Raw genomic sequence first — 17,873 nt, 5'->3', positions numbered from 1 at the left:
CCACTAGCAAAAAAAAAAGAAAAAAAGAAAAAAAAAATCTGAACATTGATAGATAAATGTGGTCACGCTACTTCATGAAAATATATGATGTGGTTACAATATATTTTACTTTGGGATAAAAACGTTAAAAGAATATATATTTTCCAAGCACTCTTAACTACTAATCTGCTAATCACTTGGTCTTACAGAACAAACTATAATCCGTTAATCTTCTTTTCTCACATGCTCCTCCACGAACCGTTGGTCAAGAAAAAAGCAAATGCGAAACGGTTTTCAAACTAAATCACGAACTAAATGAGTCATATTCTAGTCACTATATAGTATATATCAAACAGATCTTGTTCGGGTCAACTGTGTAATATATGAACTGTGCTAAACGTTAAAAACCTATTTCGATTTTTGTTGGTGTCTAATAACGTGTGCATTATTTTTATTTTTTTCTAGTATCAATTGAAAAATAACGTGATGATAAGCATGCTCATTTTAAAAATCCAATAAATTCTTTTAATTTTTGTAGTATGATAGCAACATGTCAGTATAATACCATACTGTGTGCATGGTACATTTTTAAGTAAAAACAAAAAACTCAAACTTACACTTTAACCCCCTAAACTATTATTAAACTTACAAGGGTCTAAAATGTCACAACCAAAACTAGAGGTGGCGGTTTACACGTGTTACGACGTCGTTTCGCTGTTATAATAATAATACTCAGTAATAATAATAACACGACTATGAGTAAATAGTCAACTGTCATCATCATCATTGTTATTATTACCAACTTGAATTCAATTAGGGTTTCCAGAAGCTTCATGGACGGAAATCAGGCGGCTTCCGGCGGCGGCGGACCGGCGCCGTTCCTTATTAAGACGTATGAGATGGTGGACGACAACGTTACCGATGAAGTTGTGTCGTGGAGTACTAAAGGCAACAGTTTTGTCGTGTGGAATCCGCCGGAGTTTGCTCGGATGTTGTTGCCGACGTATTTCAAGCATAATAACTTCTCCAGCTTCATTAGGCAGCTCAATACTTACGTATGAGATTGTTAATTTGTTAATAGTTTTGATCTAATTCAGTAATTTGATTTTGATTTGGTGTGTTTGTTAGTAGATCGTTCGATCAAGTGTTTAAATTAGGGGTGAGCATAAACCGGGTAAAACCGGCGAGACCCGACCCGGGTCGTAAGAATACCAGTAAACGGTCCGGGTCGGGTCTCGCTGGTCTGACCATTTTCTCTCCGCATGAACCAGGTAAGAGCCGTGAGACCAGAAGACCCAAACCGTTCAGACCTGGTTATTTACAATAGGGTTGGGTCCCGGGTCTCGCGGGTCGGAGCATTTTCACTTTGCATAAACCGGGTAAGGCTCAGAAGACCCGACCGATCAGATCTGGTTATTTATGATATGGTCGGGTCCCGGGTCTTGAGAATACCAATAAACGGTCTGGGTCAGGTCTCACGGTATGATCATTTTCTCCTTATACATAAACTGGGTAAGACTCGCGGGACCCAAACCAATCAGACCTGGTTATTTACAATAGGGTTGTGCCCTGGGTCTTGAGAATATCAATGAATGGGTCCAGGTCCGGGTCAGGTCTTGCGAGTCTGAACATTTTCTCTTTACATAAACCGGGTGAGGCCGGACCTGGTTATCTACAATAGGGTTGGTTCCCGGGTCTTGAGAATACCACTAAACGGGTCCGGGCTCAGGCCGGGTGTAGCGGGTCTGACTCGTTTGCACACCCCTGGGAAATTATTGTTTTTTTGATTGATGGATTGTTTTTGAGAGATGAGTTGAGTTTTTTTAAGAAAGTTTAGTGCTATGATTGAAGAATTGGAAGTTTAGATATGATTTGAAGCTTGATTAATCTTAATTAGTGTGCTTGTGGTCCAGTAATGAAGAAACCATAGTGGATTACCGTACAAATTGACATGGAAATCTTTTGAGTTTAATGGTACTTTTAAATATGTACGCTTAGTAATTAGGGGTGTGCACGGTTTGGTTTGGGTGGGTTTTGAGCTAAATCCGAACCAAAAAGCGAAACTTTGGTTTTCAAAATTTTGAAGTCTGTTGAGTTTCGGTTTTGCCATTTGAGCTTGAAAATTTTGGGCCGAAAATCAAAAACTTGGCCCGATATAATAAATTTCGGCCTAAATCATTATGTTAATTAATAAATACATTTGGGATAAAATATTTGAGCTACATACTTATTAAATTCGTATAAATTACTTAAAATAAAAAAAATGAAAAATTAAAAAGGAAAGACGACAATCTATAATTTATAAATCGGTTTGGTTTCTAAAAAAACATAGAACTAAACCGTCGGTTTTTATTTTTGTTCGGAACGGTTTATTGGGTTTCATGCACATCCATAAGCTTAATTGGGGTAATTAAAGTGCAGGATAAAGAGAAGATAATGATTCACTTGCATCTCATAATTATCAATGACACGTTACCAAATTAACAATCTACATTCAATTGTAATAACTAATTACTAAGAAAGTACTAATATTACAGGGTTTTAGAAAGATTGATCCTGAAAGATGGGAATTTGCCAATGAAGAGTTTATCAAAGATAAAAAACATCTTTTGAAAAACATTCACCGAAGAAAACCGATTCACAGTCACAGTAACAACCCTCAACCTTCAACAGCCGACCCTGAACGAGCAGCATTCGAGGAGCAAATCGACACACTCACACGTGAAAAAGCATCACTCGAGAAGAACATTTTAAGGTTTAAACAACAACAACCCGTTTCCAAACTACAACTCGAAGATTTGACTCAACGGGTCAACAATATGGAGCAAAAACAGGACACGCTGTTAGACTTTTTAAACAAAGCATCTCAAAATCCTGAATTTGTCGAACGCCTCGCTCAAAAACTCGAATCCATGGATTTTTCAGCTGAAAATAAGAAAAGAAGATTGCCTGGGTCTCGGGTTTCACCGGAAGATAGTCTTGTAGACAACCAAAGCCCGTCTCGGCCCGATTTCGGGAACGTTTTTCATCATGATTTCTCAAACAAGCTTAGGCTTGAGTTATCACCCGCCGTTTCAGATGTTAATATTGTTTCCAACAGTACTCAAAGCTCAAATGAAGACGGTGAAATCAGATTAACCGAAGGCTGCAGAACGAGTAACGAATTGACACCTGGCGGGCCTCAAGAGCTTTCAGATACCTGCACATCCTTTGGGTTTAACATGGAATCTTCTTTCATGCAAAAAACCGGCCCGTGTTTGGATGCTAATGAAGATCCCGAGGGTCATTTATCGTGTCAGCTGAATCTCACTTTAGCATCTTGTGTATCTCAAGTCAACTCGGGTCAAGATACAGTGGCAATTCCTGAATCATTTGAGGGTGCTGGAAAACCTTCGGGTCAAAATGTGACGGTATCTTCATCACGTGATGATCATAATAATAATAATGCAGCGGTGCCTCCTGCAAGTGTTCAGGGCCGGGTTAATGATGTGTTTTGGGAGCAGTTTTTAACCGAGAGGCCAGGGTCGTCGGATGTTGAGGAAACAGGCTCGAGTTTAAGGTCGATGGCGTCATATGAACAAGATGATAGAAGATCGGGCCATGGGAACTCCAGGAACATGAGGAATCTGAATCTTTGAGATAGAAGTGTTCAGGTTATTCTCATTTTGTATAGACTTTTATATATTAGTCTATATATGGATTTTATATTTACCTTGAATAAGATGCAGACTAAAAACTTATTTATGTTTTCAATGCCTGTTGGTGAATTCAGTTAGATTTGATTTATGTATTTTGGAGGAAGCTTGACTATTTTATGACTTTAAATGTTTAAGCAAAATTTTGGTTTTGTTCCATTCAAGCTGTAGATATTATTTCAAAATATAATAAACAATGATACAGTAACTTGAAAATCAAGACCACAGATCACTACTGATCACCAAAAATCAGAGCAAGAACACTTGCCATCTTTAAAATGATGAAACCGACTCGCATCACGAACCACAATCTCCCGACGAACAATACTACTTATAAACTTCAAAACCGTATGACAATCTCCACAAACCCGAAGATTCTTCACGACCCGAATCACAGACCCCGGGACCCCATTTAGCAGCCCATAAGCCACTGCAAGCCTCTCACTATGCCAAAATAACTGCTTTTCTTTCTCCTCTTTCCCCATATCATGCAACACATAACTAACATCAGGTACATACCCAATTTTCCTGATTTTCTCATCCAAATCTTCAAGAAAAACCCGCAACTCGTTCTTCATCCGATGACCCGTTTCACCCGCATAAAAAACCTCACTTTCCTTCCCTAAATAAACACAACTATAACCCGGTTCCTTCTTCACATAACCAGCAGCCATCAATTTCCTAACTTTTGCTACATTTTCCCACATGAAGACACTAGCATATGCGTTACATAAAAGTATATACGTTGATGGATCTTTAACACCCAACTCCATTAACTGATCAGCAACCCGAATCCCCATCTGGGTTCGCCCGAATCGCTTACACGCGCTCAACAAAGAAGCCCAAACCGCCTCATCAACCTCAAACGGCATGGTGTCAAGTACATTTTCAGCCTCATCTAAGTATCCCGATCGGCTGTATAGATCCACTAAACACGTGTAATGTTGAAGATTAGGGCTTAACCCGTAATCATCCACCATAGATTTGAACAAATCACGACCCGTGTCAACCAAACCGACATGGCTACAAGCGTATATTAACCCGACAAATGTCACCTCATTCGGTTTGAGCCCAGTAGATAACATGTTATCATATAGTGACAACGCTTCTTTAGCTTTTCCATGTTGAGCGAGCCCAACAATTATTGAAGTCCATGAAATAATATCTTTTTTAATCGTATGATGAAACGCGGTTTTGGCTGATACTATATCACTGCATTTTGCATACATGTCAATAAGCGCATTGCAGACGTATAAACTCGATTCAAAACCGAGCTTTGGGACCAAACAGTGGACTTGCTGACCGATTTCTAACGCTGCAAGATTAGCAGACGCTCCAAGAACGGTAGATATAATAAACGGGTCAGTGATTTTGATCCCGGTTTCTTTCATTTCAGTAAAGAGATGAAGTGCACTAACAAAATGTCCACTTTGAATCAATCCAGAAATCAAAGCAGTCCATGAAACAAGATTTTGAACTTTCATGTTCTTAAAAAAAAGGTCAACAGCTTCCGACTTTCGTCCAACCCGTGCATACCCGGAAATCATAGCGGTCCAAGTAATCGTATTCTTAAAACTAATCGTATCGAAAACCGCCCGTGCACTGTCTGTTAATCCACATTTTGCATACATGTCAACTAAAGAAGATTTCGTTATATCATCCGATGAGAACCGAGACCGCACGAACTGGGCGTGCACTTGACGACCGACATGTAACGCGTTAACCGCAGCGCAAGAATTGATCAAGCTAGCGAAAACGAAGTGGTCTGGCTGCAAGTGATCACGAACAATCATGTTGGGGAATATGGAGATGGAACGGGTGGGGAGGTTGGCTCGGTTGAAAGCGGTGAGAATGGATGCCCATGAGACCGGGTCTCGTTGAGGCATTTCGTCGAACAGTTGGTGGGCGTCTTTGATGAGGCCGCATTTGGCGTACATGGAGATCAGGGTGTTGGGCAAGGCTCCGTATTGGTCGAGACCCAGCTTGAGGATGTGGGCATGGAGGGTCTTGCCGGAATGTAGGTTGCTGGTGGTGGCGCAATGGCGAAGGGATTGCAGTAGATGGTGATGCATTCATGTCAGATTAGTAGTACTGTGTTTCTCCATTTGGGTTTCTGGCCGGAAAGATGCGAATTTTCTAAACAGGGTTAAGCGTGTCGTACATAGTACGTTTTCGTACCCTATGACCCAACGCTTTGTTTTTAGTAGAATTGGTTTTGCTATTCAGAGGGGGGTTGCGGCGCAGCTTGTTGTCCGTTTGCATGCCACTTTATTGTAATCGTTTTGATTTTAATGAGAAGTAGTACTATTAAAAGGTTAAATAAATTTGTGTGTATATATACTTTATAAGAATTGTAATAAAATTAATATATTTTTATTTCCATTTCTAACCCAAGATTTTTTTTTTTCTTAATATAACCAAAGGATAGAATTTTCGTGTTGTGTTGGGTTGAAATTTTTAGCAGGTAAACCGTAGGGGAAGTTTAGAATGAAAACCCACTTGAGTTGTGAAAACCCGTGAAAACTCTATGTAACATCGTTTTTTTTTTGTTTTTTTTTACACACGTAATATATGTTGTAACATTTAATACAAAATATCGAAAACTAAAAAAAATTGTTTGCTATTTTTTAACATTTTTTTACTAATTTTTATATATGTTTTCAGGAGAGAGAAAAAGTTATATTTATATTTGTATTTTTTATTCACTTTAATTGTGGACCAAAAGATTTAAAGTTTAATAAAAAGCATGTGGTTGGGAACGAGTTTCAAGAGTTTTCACAACTTAAGTTGGTTTTTATTTTAACCTTACCCGTAAGCCGTAAACCTTTTTTAAAGGGCAAAGCAAAAACTAAAATTGAGGTTTTTTTCTTTAGAAAATAAAAAAAGATCATTTTATTTACAAGAAATGAATGTCTGTTGTTTAACGAACCCGAGTACTGAAACCTAGAAAGCAATGAGACAACAAAACACAAAATAAATAAAAAGTTTACCCCGCTGTGAAATCACCTTAGCCAATGTGCCGTGTGTTTGTGTTTTCGAGTTTTTTTAAAAAGAACTCTGAACTTAGCATACACTATTATATTATGTAATCAGGGATATTAAACGAGTTATGTTCGCAAGGTGAACCTACATAACCAGGAAATCATGTCATATACACGAATTGAACATGATGTAAGTTTTTTTCGGTTGGTATTACGTTTAGCATGATAATTTAATCTATAATATTATGTTTTGCAAAAGAACACTTTAAATTAAAATAAAAAATACAAAAGTTATATCTCTTTATCCTTAAAAAAGAAAAAGAATAAAGAAAGAAAGAAAATAACCGATATTCATCTTTAATCTTTTAAATTTTAGCATAAAATACTTGGCTGATTTAAGTTATCACAAAATATATTTAATTTATCTAAAAATCTAGAAAAGGGGTCAACTAGCTAGTGGACCCTGTCAAGTAGGTTCGAACATTACCCAAACGCTTGCAATTTTGACCAAAACTAACTCAAATCATTTAGACCCAACTCAAACTCACATAATTATGTCGTATCATATACACAGAATCACTTTGATAAGTTCTGTCAAAGTCAAAAATGTTACAATAAATCTAGAGAAGCTAGAAAAATGTATTTTGACATGATATCTTTTTATTTGTTGGTAGTATAGTCTAAATTTCAAAGTACGTCAAAGTTATTCTTTTAACTTTGAACTACTTTTTTTGAGTGTTATTTGAGTTATTATTTCTTTATATCTAAAGAAATACTAGTTTAACCCTTGGCATAATTATTTAGTCTTTAGGTTAAGGTTAGTCTTTCCTACGGGGTTAAGGTATAAGCCAGCAGATACGAGTAGTCACACCTACAAAACAGAACACCGTGAGCTTGTTAAGAAAAAAAAAAAGATGGCGGGTCTTCTTCTAACCACCATTCGGCATGAGAATCAGTACTAAAGACTAAATATTTGCTGAACACAAGTTATCGCGGAGCACTAGTAAGCGTTCTCACGAGAGAGTAAAGATCCTTTTACCGTTGGAGGTTGGGTGGTATTTATAGCCAGATGGGAGAAGAGAATGTATGAGTCGTCTGCCATGTCAGGAAATCTACCAATCTGAGAGCTTGCACATGCTTAAGGAAAGTTTGTGAATAAGGTAGCTGAATGATGGCGACATTTGTACTGTGTAGAACTGTTGACGATGCGCTGCCAACTTTCTATTGGTTGGAAGTGCTTTCTGGTGAGATTCTTCCTTTTTATACCAGATCTAGAAAGTTCTTTGTAATCCACCTTCTCGGAATGTTTAGGAAATGCTTGACGCGTGGTTGAATATCTCTCTCCATCGACCTTTGTGTTTAATTCTTGTTACTATTCCGCGGAGCGTGTAAGCACGTCGATGCAAACTTCTTTCGCCTTTTAATATTTGAATTCTAATGTTTGTAAACACGGGCTTTTGGTACATTTTCTATAATTATCTAGCTAGAAGTGAAATACGTAGTTAACACAGGAAATGACATGTGAACTATTATTTACTTATTAAAATACAACATAAAAGAACTATTATACCTTTTCTTAGAAATGTATGGTTATGGTACAATGATAATTTGAATAAGTAAATAAAAAAAAACAGAGAGAGAGAATAAAATTACAATTCATTTATTTTTCATTACATTTAGCCAAATAGCCATTTAAAGATTACTTGTATAAATCATCTATCTGTTCCTTATATAGTTCCATAACTTGGTTCCTCCTGATCTTCATGGTCGCAGTCATCAACCCACTATCGATCTGAAATTCCATATGGGTTGACAGGTTGTCATCAAATCAACATCGACAAAACGTTGTGAGGAGTTTATAAAAACGCAATAAAAAATAATTAAAAAGTGATAGTTTCTTGACTTATGTATTGATGCAACGGGTCAAACACAAGAAATGAAAAAAAGGAACGAGTCAAATGGGTAGTTTGACTCATTACATAAATACATAAGTTAAGAAGGGAGTATACTAAAGCAGGAAGGCATATTACCGTAAAAGGCTCATCAATGACGAGAATAGGCCCGATCTGAAAAGAGCAATCTGAGGTCCTGTATCAAGAGATGAATCCAGTTATACAACCCGAAAATAAGCAGGTCATGGGTCGCGATATCAGGTTGATCTGTTTAACCCATTTAGTTAAATGGGTTGACCCATCAACCCGTTTAATTAAACATGTCAACCACCAACCTGTTTACAACGCATTTAATCCATTTATTACAACCCAACAGCCCGATCAATGCTTTTACAGATTGATTACAGCCCGCCGAGTTGTTTTCTTTTAGATAAACGTATTAAATGGGTCATGTTTGGGATACACGATTTTAACTGTGTTCAGGTTAGGGTTGATGTCTTTGACATGAACAAATATATGGGTTGTGTTCGGGTTCAACAATCCGCCAACCTGAAACATTTGATCACGCAACGAATAGTTTTTATTACCATTTTCGAAGCTCTTCTGATAACAAGCCAGCTATTTTCACCTTGGTAAGTTCAACCGCATCAGAATCTGAACCCGACAACTTTTTTGATACCAGCATAATTTCTTCTTTGTTTGGAACAATGATAGCTCCAAGACGACGTCGATCCTGGTTTTCATTTGTGATATCACACATGTAAATAAGTATTATCCGTATGTAAATGCCAACAAACTCATTAGTTATTTATAAAATAAATGAAAATATGGTGACCCGTTTGGCCCTATTATCGACCCGCCAAATTTAGTCGGGTGTTACCTGGCCAATGACAACTATTTGTTGAATCAAACTACTTCTCATGGCAGCTTCTTCTAGCTGTTCCGGTTCAACGTTTTCACCTATTAAAAATATTCAACCTAATAAGAAAATGCAAACAAAAAGAAAATATCATGTCATAATTACCTGTTGAAAGGACAATTGTATCCTTGGCACGTCCTTCAAGAACAATAAAGCCACCGGAATTACGACTTCGTCCTACTGAATGAACAGGGGAAATCCAGCCAATATCTCCAGTGTTTAACCAACCATTTTCATCTATAGCTTGGTTTGTTGCAATTGGATTCTATTTATGAAAAGATGAAGACATTTAATCACTATAAGTTAAAACAAAAAAAATTCATTATATAATTTTTTTGAGGTACCTTGTAATAACCCTGCATGATCTGTGGGCCCCTAGCTTTGACAATTCCCTTTGAACCCGGAGGAAGGTCTTCACCCGTTTCCTCGTTTACAACTTTGATTTCTGTGTGTCGAATTGGAGGCCCGACTGACCCAAGAACCTTCAAACGTCACATTTATGATGTCATATAGTTCCAGCTTACAGAAAAAAAAATAATACTATTATAATGTCAGTTAGATTGGTGTATTTACATTGCAATGTGGTCGTCTGGCAGCTACAACAGGAGATGACTCTGTTAATCCATACCCAACTTGGATTTTTGTGCCAACTGCCTGTAAAGACATCAGCATCCGGTCAATCCTGATCAAGTCAAACCCAATCCTTTAGACTTTCTCAAACCAGTTCCAGCAACCGGTTTGGAAAAAGAACAAAAGATGTACATCTCTAGCTCGACTCAAAAAAACGTTTTTGTTCCAACACAATTTTTTTTTTTGGTATATGAGTAACACATCAGCTAGGATTACAAAAAACAAAAAAAAAACTGTTACTATGATAATCATCGGAATCATTGAATGGAAGGATTTGCGATCTTGTATGAATTAAAATAGACTCGTTTGACATGTTAGCCATTTAGCTAAACTTTCTATTGACCCGATTATGATAAAACACAACCCAAATTGACTGATGCATAAGTAAAGGGGTCAAATTTGCCATCAATACTGGTAATATTTAAAAATCTAAGCTTTAACCTCAAAAAATTTGTCAACATGTACAGGCAAGCTACCACCTCCGCATATTCCAGCCTGTACAATGTAACAGATATCCTGATCAGTAATATTCTCAACAACAGTAAATAGCTATACAAAAGTGTTCAGATCTTGAAGCATATAAATAAAATGTGTTTTCACTCAAAACACTTGAAAAAACTGAAGGGGCATGAGAAGAGTAGTATATAAAACCTTTGAAATCCCAATAGATGCGTGGATTTTACTGTATACAATTTTATTTGCCAATAAATGCAATGGTAACAAAATTGCAGCAACAACCCGTGCATATAACCAGTCTAATATTGCAGCAATGTAAGAAGGTCGCTTCTGATTTCTTGACAAACACTTACCCTACAAGTGAATATGAAAAGAAACTAGAATATAAGATTATCGAATAAGTAAAGGTAACTTCTTAAATGTAAAAAAAAATTATTACACTAGACAAGATTTAGTGCTGTTTGAAGCAGATCACCTTTAATGATATTTAACTCATTTTCTCAATAGCTAACGGACTAATTATTTACCAAAACAATATAATTACAATAATAATTCAGTCATTGAGAACACCATTTACAAGGTTGTATGCATTTTTTAAAAAGGACTTTGGACGACTTTCAAGCATATATGAATGTGAATGTTACCATTTACAGAAACTGTCCAAAAATAATCAGTTTCAACCTGAACCGATTTATTACCCAACCCACCATCTTGCCACCTCTACATGAACACTAAACAATAGAAGTCAAAAGTCAATAGGATGCTGAAGGTTGAACCTCATAGATGTTTTTGAACTCCATGTATGCCATACTGATCCTTATTAATGATAATGCAATTAACTTACGGATAGCTGAGCTGGTGGATAGCTGTTTCTGGATCCCACTGCAGATTAGGAACCATATTTCAATAATTGAACAAGAAAAGCATAATATATGAAGATTTTTTTTAGTCCTTCTAATACCCCATTTGATTAAATCCTTAAGCAAAGTCAGCAAATAAAATATATCGCATTGCTTTTACCTGTACAGAGTTTGAAATACTAAAGGAACAGAAATCATATACTGTGGCTGATATTCCCGCAAATCATCCTACAACAACAACTGTGTATTATAAGGCATGTGAACAGAGTGGGTGTATAATCAGCAAATGTGGAAGAATAATTACTTATTTTAAGGAAATACAGCATATTTCAGGATCACAGGACAATAGCATGGTATAATATAAATTCTATTATCTGTATATAAGGAATTCCAACAAAAATCTGAAAATACCTTCAAGTGTATGATATTGGTGTATACTTGCTCAATTCCCAAAGAAAATATAAAATACTCGCACGCACGTTCATATGCATGCCAAGGTGGAAGCAAGCTTAGAAATCTATCCCCGGGCACAGCAGGGACGATGTCGAACAAATTATGAACCTGGAGAAGTATGAAAGCAGAATATCCTAACATGAAAATATGATCATTCAAGGGATGCAATAATAATAGATGCAAACTGTTTTGACTGAAGGTAGAAATACAAATATGCTTGGGTCAAATTTCCATCTCTAATTTTGACAGAACTTCCTCACAAAAGATACACATTTATACCTGGTGCAGAAGATTATTATGTGTAAGCATTACTCCTTTTGGGTTGCCAGTGGTCCCACTTGTGTATATAAGAGCAGCAACATCATCAGACTTGATGGGCTCATAAACATACTTTTCATCTAAAGATTCACAAGTCAGTAAAATGTGCTGTTCCAGTAAATTACATAAAGCATAACTCGCTCTACCTCTCCCTCCCTCTCTCTCTCTCTCTCTCTCTCTCTCTCTCAATCAGCACACACACACACACAAAAACTTGTATTTTCAATTATCAGTTAATTCACTTTCCAAAAAGTCTTAATGAATATGCTTTCAGACTTCAAATGTTAGCTCCTACTATTCAGAACTAGCTCTAGAATACAGATGTTTCTCACTCAAAATTCACAACCCTTTTCTAACAATAACTCGAAGCTAGTAGATATTATAAATTGACTTACAGGCATCATGTGAATCAACAAAACCCGCGCGCTTTTCATGACCCATATCTATAATCTCCTTGTACGTATAAGCAGGAATTCCCTCCTTCACATGGTTATATATGGATGATTTTCCCCCCCAAAGTAGAATAACAAATCTAACAGATGCCTTAGAATTAAAGGCATCTGCCATCCGGTGATATAATTCAGGATTGTCCACAGCAAGTGCAACACTGTTATGAAAATAATACAAAAGAATAACCTCATGCTATTCTGAAGCATAACTGACTGCAGGTTGCTATCTCAGCTAATTATTTAACATGATCTTTTTGCAAGATAACATAACTTCTTTATCTATTTACAGTAGTTCTTATACAGTTTATACTTGCTATACACTTAAATCAATCGAAATTAAATCAGGTTTGAAATTTGAAATAAACCACTTGATTATCAAAAAGTAAAAGTGGGAATAACTATGCGAACCTTTCAGAGTGATTGTAAATGTGTAACAATTCTTCCACGGATGACCTAGATCCCCTCACAACATTTATTGCTCCTGTGGCCATAATACCTACACCCAAACTTGCTAGCGTTACTAGACATTCAATTTCTCAATTTGACTTGTTAGCACGACATAAATTTTAAATTACACATGTAGCTTGTAATTTCAAGGTTATGATATAAGGAATAAGAAGAAATAATCATGCATTGAATATGGATCAGTTATAATATAAAAGCATTCCAGATATAAAGTTACTACAAGAATTAGTTATTATCATAATGAAATCCACCTTGATCAGCAATAAGCCATCGACAAGAATTGTCAGCAAAAAGTGCTAGCTTTTCGCATGGCTTGATTCCAATCACCCTTAAACCTTCAGAGAAGTCTAAAATGTCCTGCTCCACCTACAAATTTCATAATCAAAAAAGTGAAGGTTCAGGTTAGTTGCACGAAAAAGGAAAATTGTCTGTTTAAGATAAAAGGAGAGGAACCAAATGAACCTCGCCAATGGGCAAGAATGAAACATTTAAAAAGAAAAGAGATTAGATATGCAAAAAAAAGGGTAAATGAGAAGAAGACCTGCTTGTAAGTTATATTTGTAGGCGGATCATGATGTGGGTCAACCAATGCAACCCGATCACCAAACTTTTCTGCTGCATACCTCCAAATGTCAGGAATTACCTTCAATTCTGCAGTTGATACATTGTTTTCTGACCGATAAGGACTTTCAAGAAGAGGTGAATACTTTCTCACTTGCTTTTCTTCTGCCTAAAGTCAGAATTATATTAAAAATATCCGTATCTTCATGAATACAAGCTTACTATATATTCCTTATAAACTTCTAAGAAACAGTCATGAAACTAAAAAGGAACTGAAATGGAAAAAAAAGAGGTAAAACCTGCTGCATTTTTAAACACATACGGCTACTCTTCCTTTAATATTATACAAATTCAATCAATAGCATCAGACACTTAGACTTAACATGGCTAATTTACTATTTGAGCACAAAACACAATCGGTGTTTGGACCTTGAACACCAGTTTTCGAATCACAATACACAACCGAGCTCGAGCCAAGCTTTAGCTCGTTTAAGTTACTGTACACGAGCTCGCACCGAGCTTGGGCTTGTTTCGAGTTTTTCTCAAATATATAAAAATAATTAAAAAATGTATATAAATTAATAAATAATAAACGAACCGAGCCCGAGCTTGAGAAAATGATTCACGAGCCGAGCCCGAGCTTTAGAAAAAAGAGGTCAAAACGAGCCGAAAAACTCAAGCTCGAGAAAACACAATTTGTGTTTCAAATTACCAAACCTAACAGGTGAGTTTCAAATCACTGACATCAAAATTTGAACAAAAATGACCTAATTGTCCTTTTGGCATAGATAGGTAAATTTTACTAATAACAGAGTTCGTGAATTAACCAATCCCCCTTGTGCATATTGTACTATAAAATTCTTAGCCTATAATATTAAAAGCTTACTAGACATAACAATAATTTAAAATGTATATTAATTAATAAGTATAAACAAGCCGAGCTCGAGCTTGAAAAAACAACTCACAATCCGAGTCAAGCTCAAGCACTCGTAAGTCAAAACGAGCCGAGTCAAGCTCAAGCTTGAGCACTCGTAAGTCAAAACGAGCCGAGCTCGAGTCTAGCAGTTGTCAAATTACCAGATCTAACAGGTCAATCTAAATATAATCAGCTTCAAATCACTAACATCAGTCGCGATCTAACGGTTACATCAGGTCAAGTTATTTACCAATAACAGAGACTTCTTGAATTAACTAATAGTTGTAGTATATAATTCATAGCCTATAAACTCTAAAGTAACCTAGTTATTTTAATAATGGAGGAAACAAATATAAATAAAAATAAAAAAATATAACATCAAAAGTAATCACACAAATTAATTAATCATATCATAAAAAGAGTAGAGTAATTCGGACACCTTAGATTCGGAATAAACTCGACACCGACGGACACGATCACGAGCACCGAAAAATAAACGTCCGGCGTTGACTTTTCCGTTGACGTGATAATATGATGGTGAAACGATGGCGTTTAATGCTGTAACCGACATGGAATTAGGAGGTTGAATTAATAATAAAGGACTGAAGAGACCTCTGTGAAGTAGTATCGTATCTATCATGCTGTGTGTATGAATTTTTAGTGTGTGAAGCTTTGAATATTACAAAGAAACTGAAAATGATAACATTGTAGCATCCGGCAGGGGTTTCGGCATTGTAGATGTGGAGAAATTCGGTTACCATTTAATTTAATATTATTATATATATACATTGCCCGATAAGTCAAGACAAATTTATTTATTTAAAAAAAATATTCATTTTTATGAAGACAATTATTGGTTTCAACCAACGATTTTATTTTCCTATGATTTACATTTTATTTTTCTCTATGCTGATCTAGTTTTCTAGTAGTCGTGGAAGTAAAGTGGTAAGAGAGAGACTTGGTGTTTTATGTGATTCAGGTTTCATTCGTGCTTCCATTATTTAGTTTTGACGGTATTGGGTGATGATGGGAGACTAGGTAAGTAGTTGACGTTCACTAGCTGGATCCTTGAATCAAACAGGTTTTATCTCGCCGCACTGTCGTACCTTCGAGCGAGTGTTTACAGGTGTTGGCGTTAGGTGATGGTTTCTCCTGATCAAAAGGCGAGTGTATCCCGATGTAATGAATTTAGTCAGGAGCCCATTTGGAGGTTCGTTGGTCGTTCAAAAGAAAGAAAAAAAAAAGATGACTTGTTAAATATGTATTTTAAGTATGTGTTTATACTTACAAATGTATATGTTATATACATAAAAAAATAACATCAAACTAGTTTGCTCATATGTTTTTGTTGGTTCAAGGGGAAATTCGGGTGGTATGGTGCTATACTCCCTAATTAAATGGTTGTGGGCTTAAATCCTGTGAAATGCAAGTGTGGTGATTTTAATGCAAGTAGGTGTAGAGTAAAGATTGCATGTGATCTCTATTTAATTAAAACAAAATAATTTTATTTTTAAAGTTTAAGGGATGGTTATCAAAACTTATATACAGCTGAAAAAAAGAATGCATAATAAATGTATCAAATATATAAAATGGTAAACCAATACAACAATGTTATAAAACTGTTACATCAATGTATGAAAGTGAATAAACTACTTCTAGTGACTATATTGCATCGATTACTATGAATTATTCGACGATGAACGATAACCGAATCACTTGTATATCTAATCAGCTATACTCTTCCCAGTTATGTTCACTAGATAAACAGGGCTCCCATCAGGTTTTAGCAAGCCCCAATGTCTTTCAGTAGCTGGACCATATTTTTGATTCTCATCATACAATGAGAATATAAAAGTTGGCATAACCTCCCCGGGTCGGGCCGGAGTTCCAGCACTTGGGACCGCAGACATTTTCCTTATGAGATTGTTGTTGTACTCAGCTGCATTTGCTGGAGTTGCACCAGACTCGCCTGCGTGTGGCCAGCCTGTTTCCGAAATAGCAAGCATTATATCATCATATCCAAGTTTAGCCATTGCATAAGCCACTGAGTCAAGCATCTGGTCTAGGAGATTCGTGTACACCAGCCCGGTATATGGGTCGGTGTAGGTCTCATTTACACTTCTAAGTAATGCAAAATTAAGGTTTATGCTTGTTTGATTCATGACTTGACTTTCGAACCATGCGAAGTAAGGATAAACATCTACGAAGAAATATGATTTTGTCCCGTTTATGTACTTAAGCAACGGTACCATGAGTTCGTGTATCTCGGGCTTAAAGCTTCCATTTGAAGGTGGAAATGTTATTCCCATCATGTCCATTGCAAGAGGTGTTGATACTTTAATGTTGTGAATCCCTTGCGCTTTGATCGTGCTCTTAATCCGTCGAATGGCAGGCACAAGATCGCGTGCTATTTGCCTATCTTGATCTGTGCTAATGGAGCTGAAAACTTCATGGCCAACGAGCACGAACTGAATTTTAGTATTGGGATAGTGAGCTAGGATATGTTCATACACCCATTGCTCCGCAAGGTGTTGATTTGCAGCGATTCCTGAGATTTCGTCATTTGCAATTGTGACCGCGACACTAATATTCTTTCCCGATAGAAGATGGAGTATTTCGTGGTCAGCGTCATAAAGTTTGACTCGACCTACATTCATGTTTTGTAGGAGTTCAATGGATCTGGCTGGAGACGGAAGGGTGTTTCCTAGCCGGCCATAGCTTATACCGATCCCATTCGATACCACCGCCCGTGAAATCACAAAGAGATACAAGAAAGAGAGTGAAAGAAGAGCTAACTTGGGGAAAATTTTATTCTCCATATGAAAAAAATATTATGCTAACATATGATACAGTTTAATGTACAAATGATTATGTTATAAATAGTGATTGTTGAACTTCATAAGTTGTGTTAAGTGTCAATGAACTTTGTGATGGTTGGATTTTTAATTCATAATGTAATTTAGAATTGATAAAGTAAAGGTTATAAGTGCAGGAGACCTTTGAGATGGTCACAATATTTTAGGTATAGAAATGTTGAACGAGTGTAAGCAAGGTTAAGGTTAAAGTTTGGTTGTGTTCATTTATTTTATAGGTGGTAGGAATGTTTTGGTTTTACTTTTGTGTTGTATGAAAGTAGATGTGATAAAATAGACAGGTTAAGCACTACAAAACTATTTTTAATGTAACTAGCGATTTCCCCGTGCGTTGCACGGTAAAATCGGACGCTAAAATCCGGGTGTTGTAGCGGCGAATCAACGCGAATTCTGTCACACCCCGACCAAAGGCGGCGGAACATGCCG

The 17,873-nt window shown here is 36.5% G+C and overlaps 2 protein-coding genes and 2 pseudogenes across 3 annotated transcripts; 1 reads left to right on the top strand and 3 right to left on the bottom strand.

Moving 5' to 3' along the window:
• Positions 1 to 812: 812 nt before the first annotated feature.
• Positions 813 to 3,723, top strand: LOC143601890 (heat stress transcription factor A-5-like). Its single transcript, XM_077079171.1, has 2 exons — positions 813 to 1,034; positions 2,517 to 3,723. Exons 1-2 carry the CDS (start codon positions 813 to 815, stop codon positions 3,615 to 3,617), a joined length of 1,323 nt encoding a protein of 440 aa, XP_076935286.1. The 3' UTR covers positions 3,618 to 3,723.
• Positions 3,724 to 3,903: 180 nt separating this feature from the next.
• Positions 3,904 to 5,746, bottom strand: LOC143601895 (pentatricopeptide repeat-containing protein At4g14050, mitochondrial pseudogene; annotated as a pseudogene).
• A 2,586-nt stretch (positions 5,747 to 8,332) lies between these two features.
• Positions 8,333 to 13,459, bottom strand: LOC143601889 (putative acyl-activating enzyme 16, chloroplastic). Of its 2 annotated transcripts, XM_077079169.1 has the most exons (16): positions 13,349 to 13,459; positions 13,041 to 13,128; positions 12,579 to 12,790; positions 12,145 to 12,263; positions 11,824 to 11,973; positions 11,573 to 11,640; positions 11,329 to 11,434; positions 10,748 to 10,906; positions 10,538 to 10,591; positions 10,040 to 10,120; positions 9,811 to 9,948; positions 9,572 to 9,731; positions 9,428 to 9,507; positions 9,135 to 9,280; positions 8,686 to 8,743; positions 8,333 to 8,447 (listed from the first exon to the last, which is right to left on the bottom strand). In XM_077079169.1, the coding sequence occupies exons 2-16, from the start codon at positions 13,121 to 13,123 to the stop codon at positions 8,355 to 8,357; spliced, it is 1,707 nt and encodes a 568-aa protein (XP_076935284.1). In that variant the 5' UTR covers positions 13,124 to 13,128; positions 13,349 to 13,459; the 3' UTR covers positions 8,333 to 8,354. The 2 variants fall into 2 exon arrangements, with proteins under 2 accessions (XP_076935284.1, XP_076935285.1); XM_077079170.1 differs by lacking the exons at positions 12,579 to 12,790; positions 13,041 to 13,128; positions 13,349 to 13,459 and adding an exon at positions 12,380 to 12,518 and having other exon boundaries at positions 12,145 to 12,339.
• Positions 13,460 to 16,298: 2,839 nt separating this feature from the next.
• LOC143601894 (putative glucan endo-1,3-beta-glucosidase A6 pseudogene) lies at positions 16,299 to 17,396 on the bottom strand (annotated as a pseudogene).
• Positions 17,397 to 17,873: the final 477 nt, after the last annotated feature.

The sequence above is a fragment of the Bidens hawaiensis genome, unplaced genomic scaffold (genome assembly GCF_021521415.1).
Source record: "Bidens hawaiensis isolate Kalapana, Puna unplaced genomic scaffold, B.hawaiensis_p1.1 tig00057505_1, whole genome shotgun sequence".
Classification (NCBI taxonomy): domain Eukaryota; kingdom Viridiplantae; phylum Streptophyta; class Magnoliopsida; order Asterales; family Asteraceae; genus Bidens; species Bidens hawaiensis.
This window is presented reverse-complemented; position numbering and strand designations above follow the sequence as displayed.

What these genes read in the sequence shown, in the direction of transcription:
- LOC143601890 (XM_077079171.1), top strand. Translation starts at nt 813, where the DNA reads ATGGACGGAAATCAGGCGGCTTCCGGCGGCGGCGGACCGGCGCCGTTC. An exon ending in TTAGGCAGCTCAATACTTAC is followed by an intron (nt 1,035 to 2,516) that starts GTATGAGATTGT and finishes CTAATATTACAG; the next exon opens with GGTTTTAGAAAGATTGATCC.
- LOC143601889 (XM_077079169.1), bottom strand. Translation starts at nt 13,123, where the DNA reads ATGGCCACAGGAGCAATAAATGTTGTGAGGGGATCTAGGTCATCCGTG. An exon ending in AAATAGTTGTCATTGGCCAG is followed by an intron (nt 9,281 to 9,427) that starts GTAACACCCGAC and finishes AATGAAAACCAG; the next exon opens with GATCGACGTCGTCTTGGAGC. An exon ending in TCATTGATGAGCCTTTTACG is followed by an intron (nt 8,448 to 8,685) that starts GTAATATGCCTT and finishes ATGGAATTTCAG; the next exon opens with ATCGATAGTGGGTTGATGAC.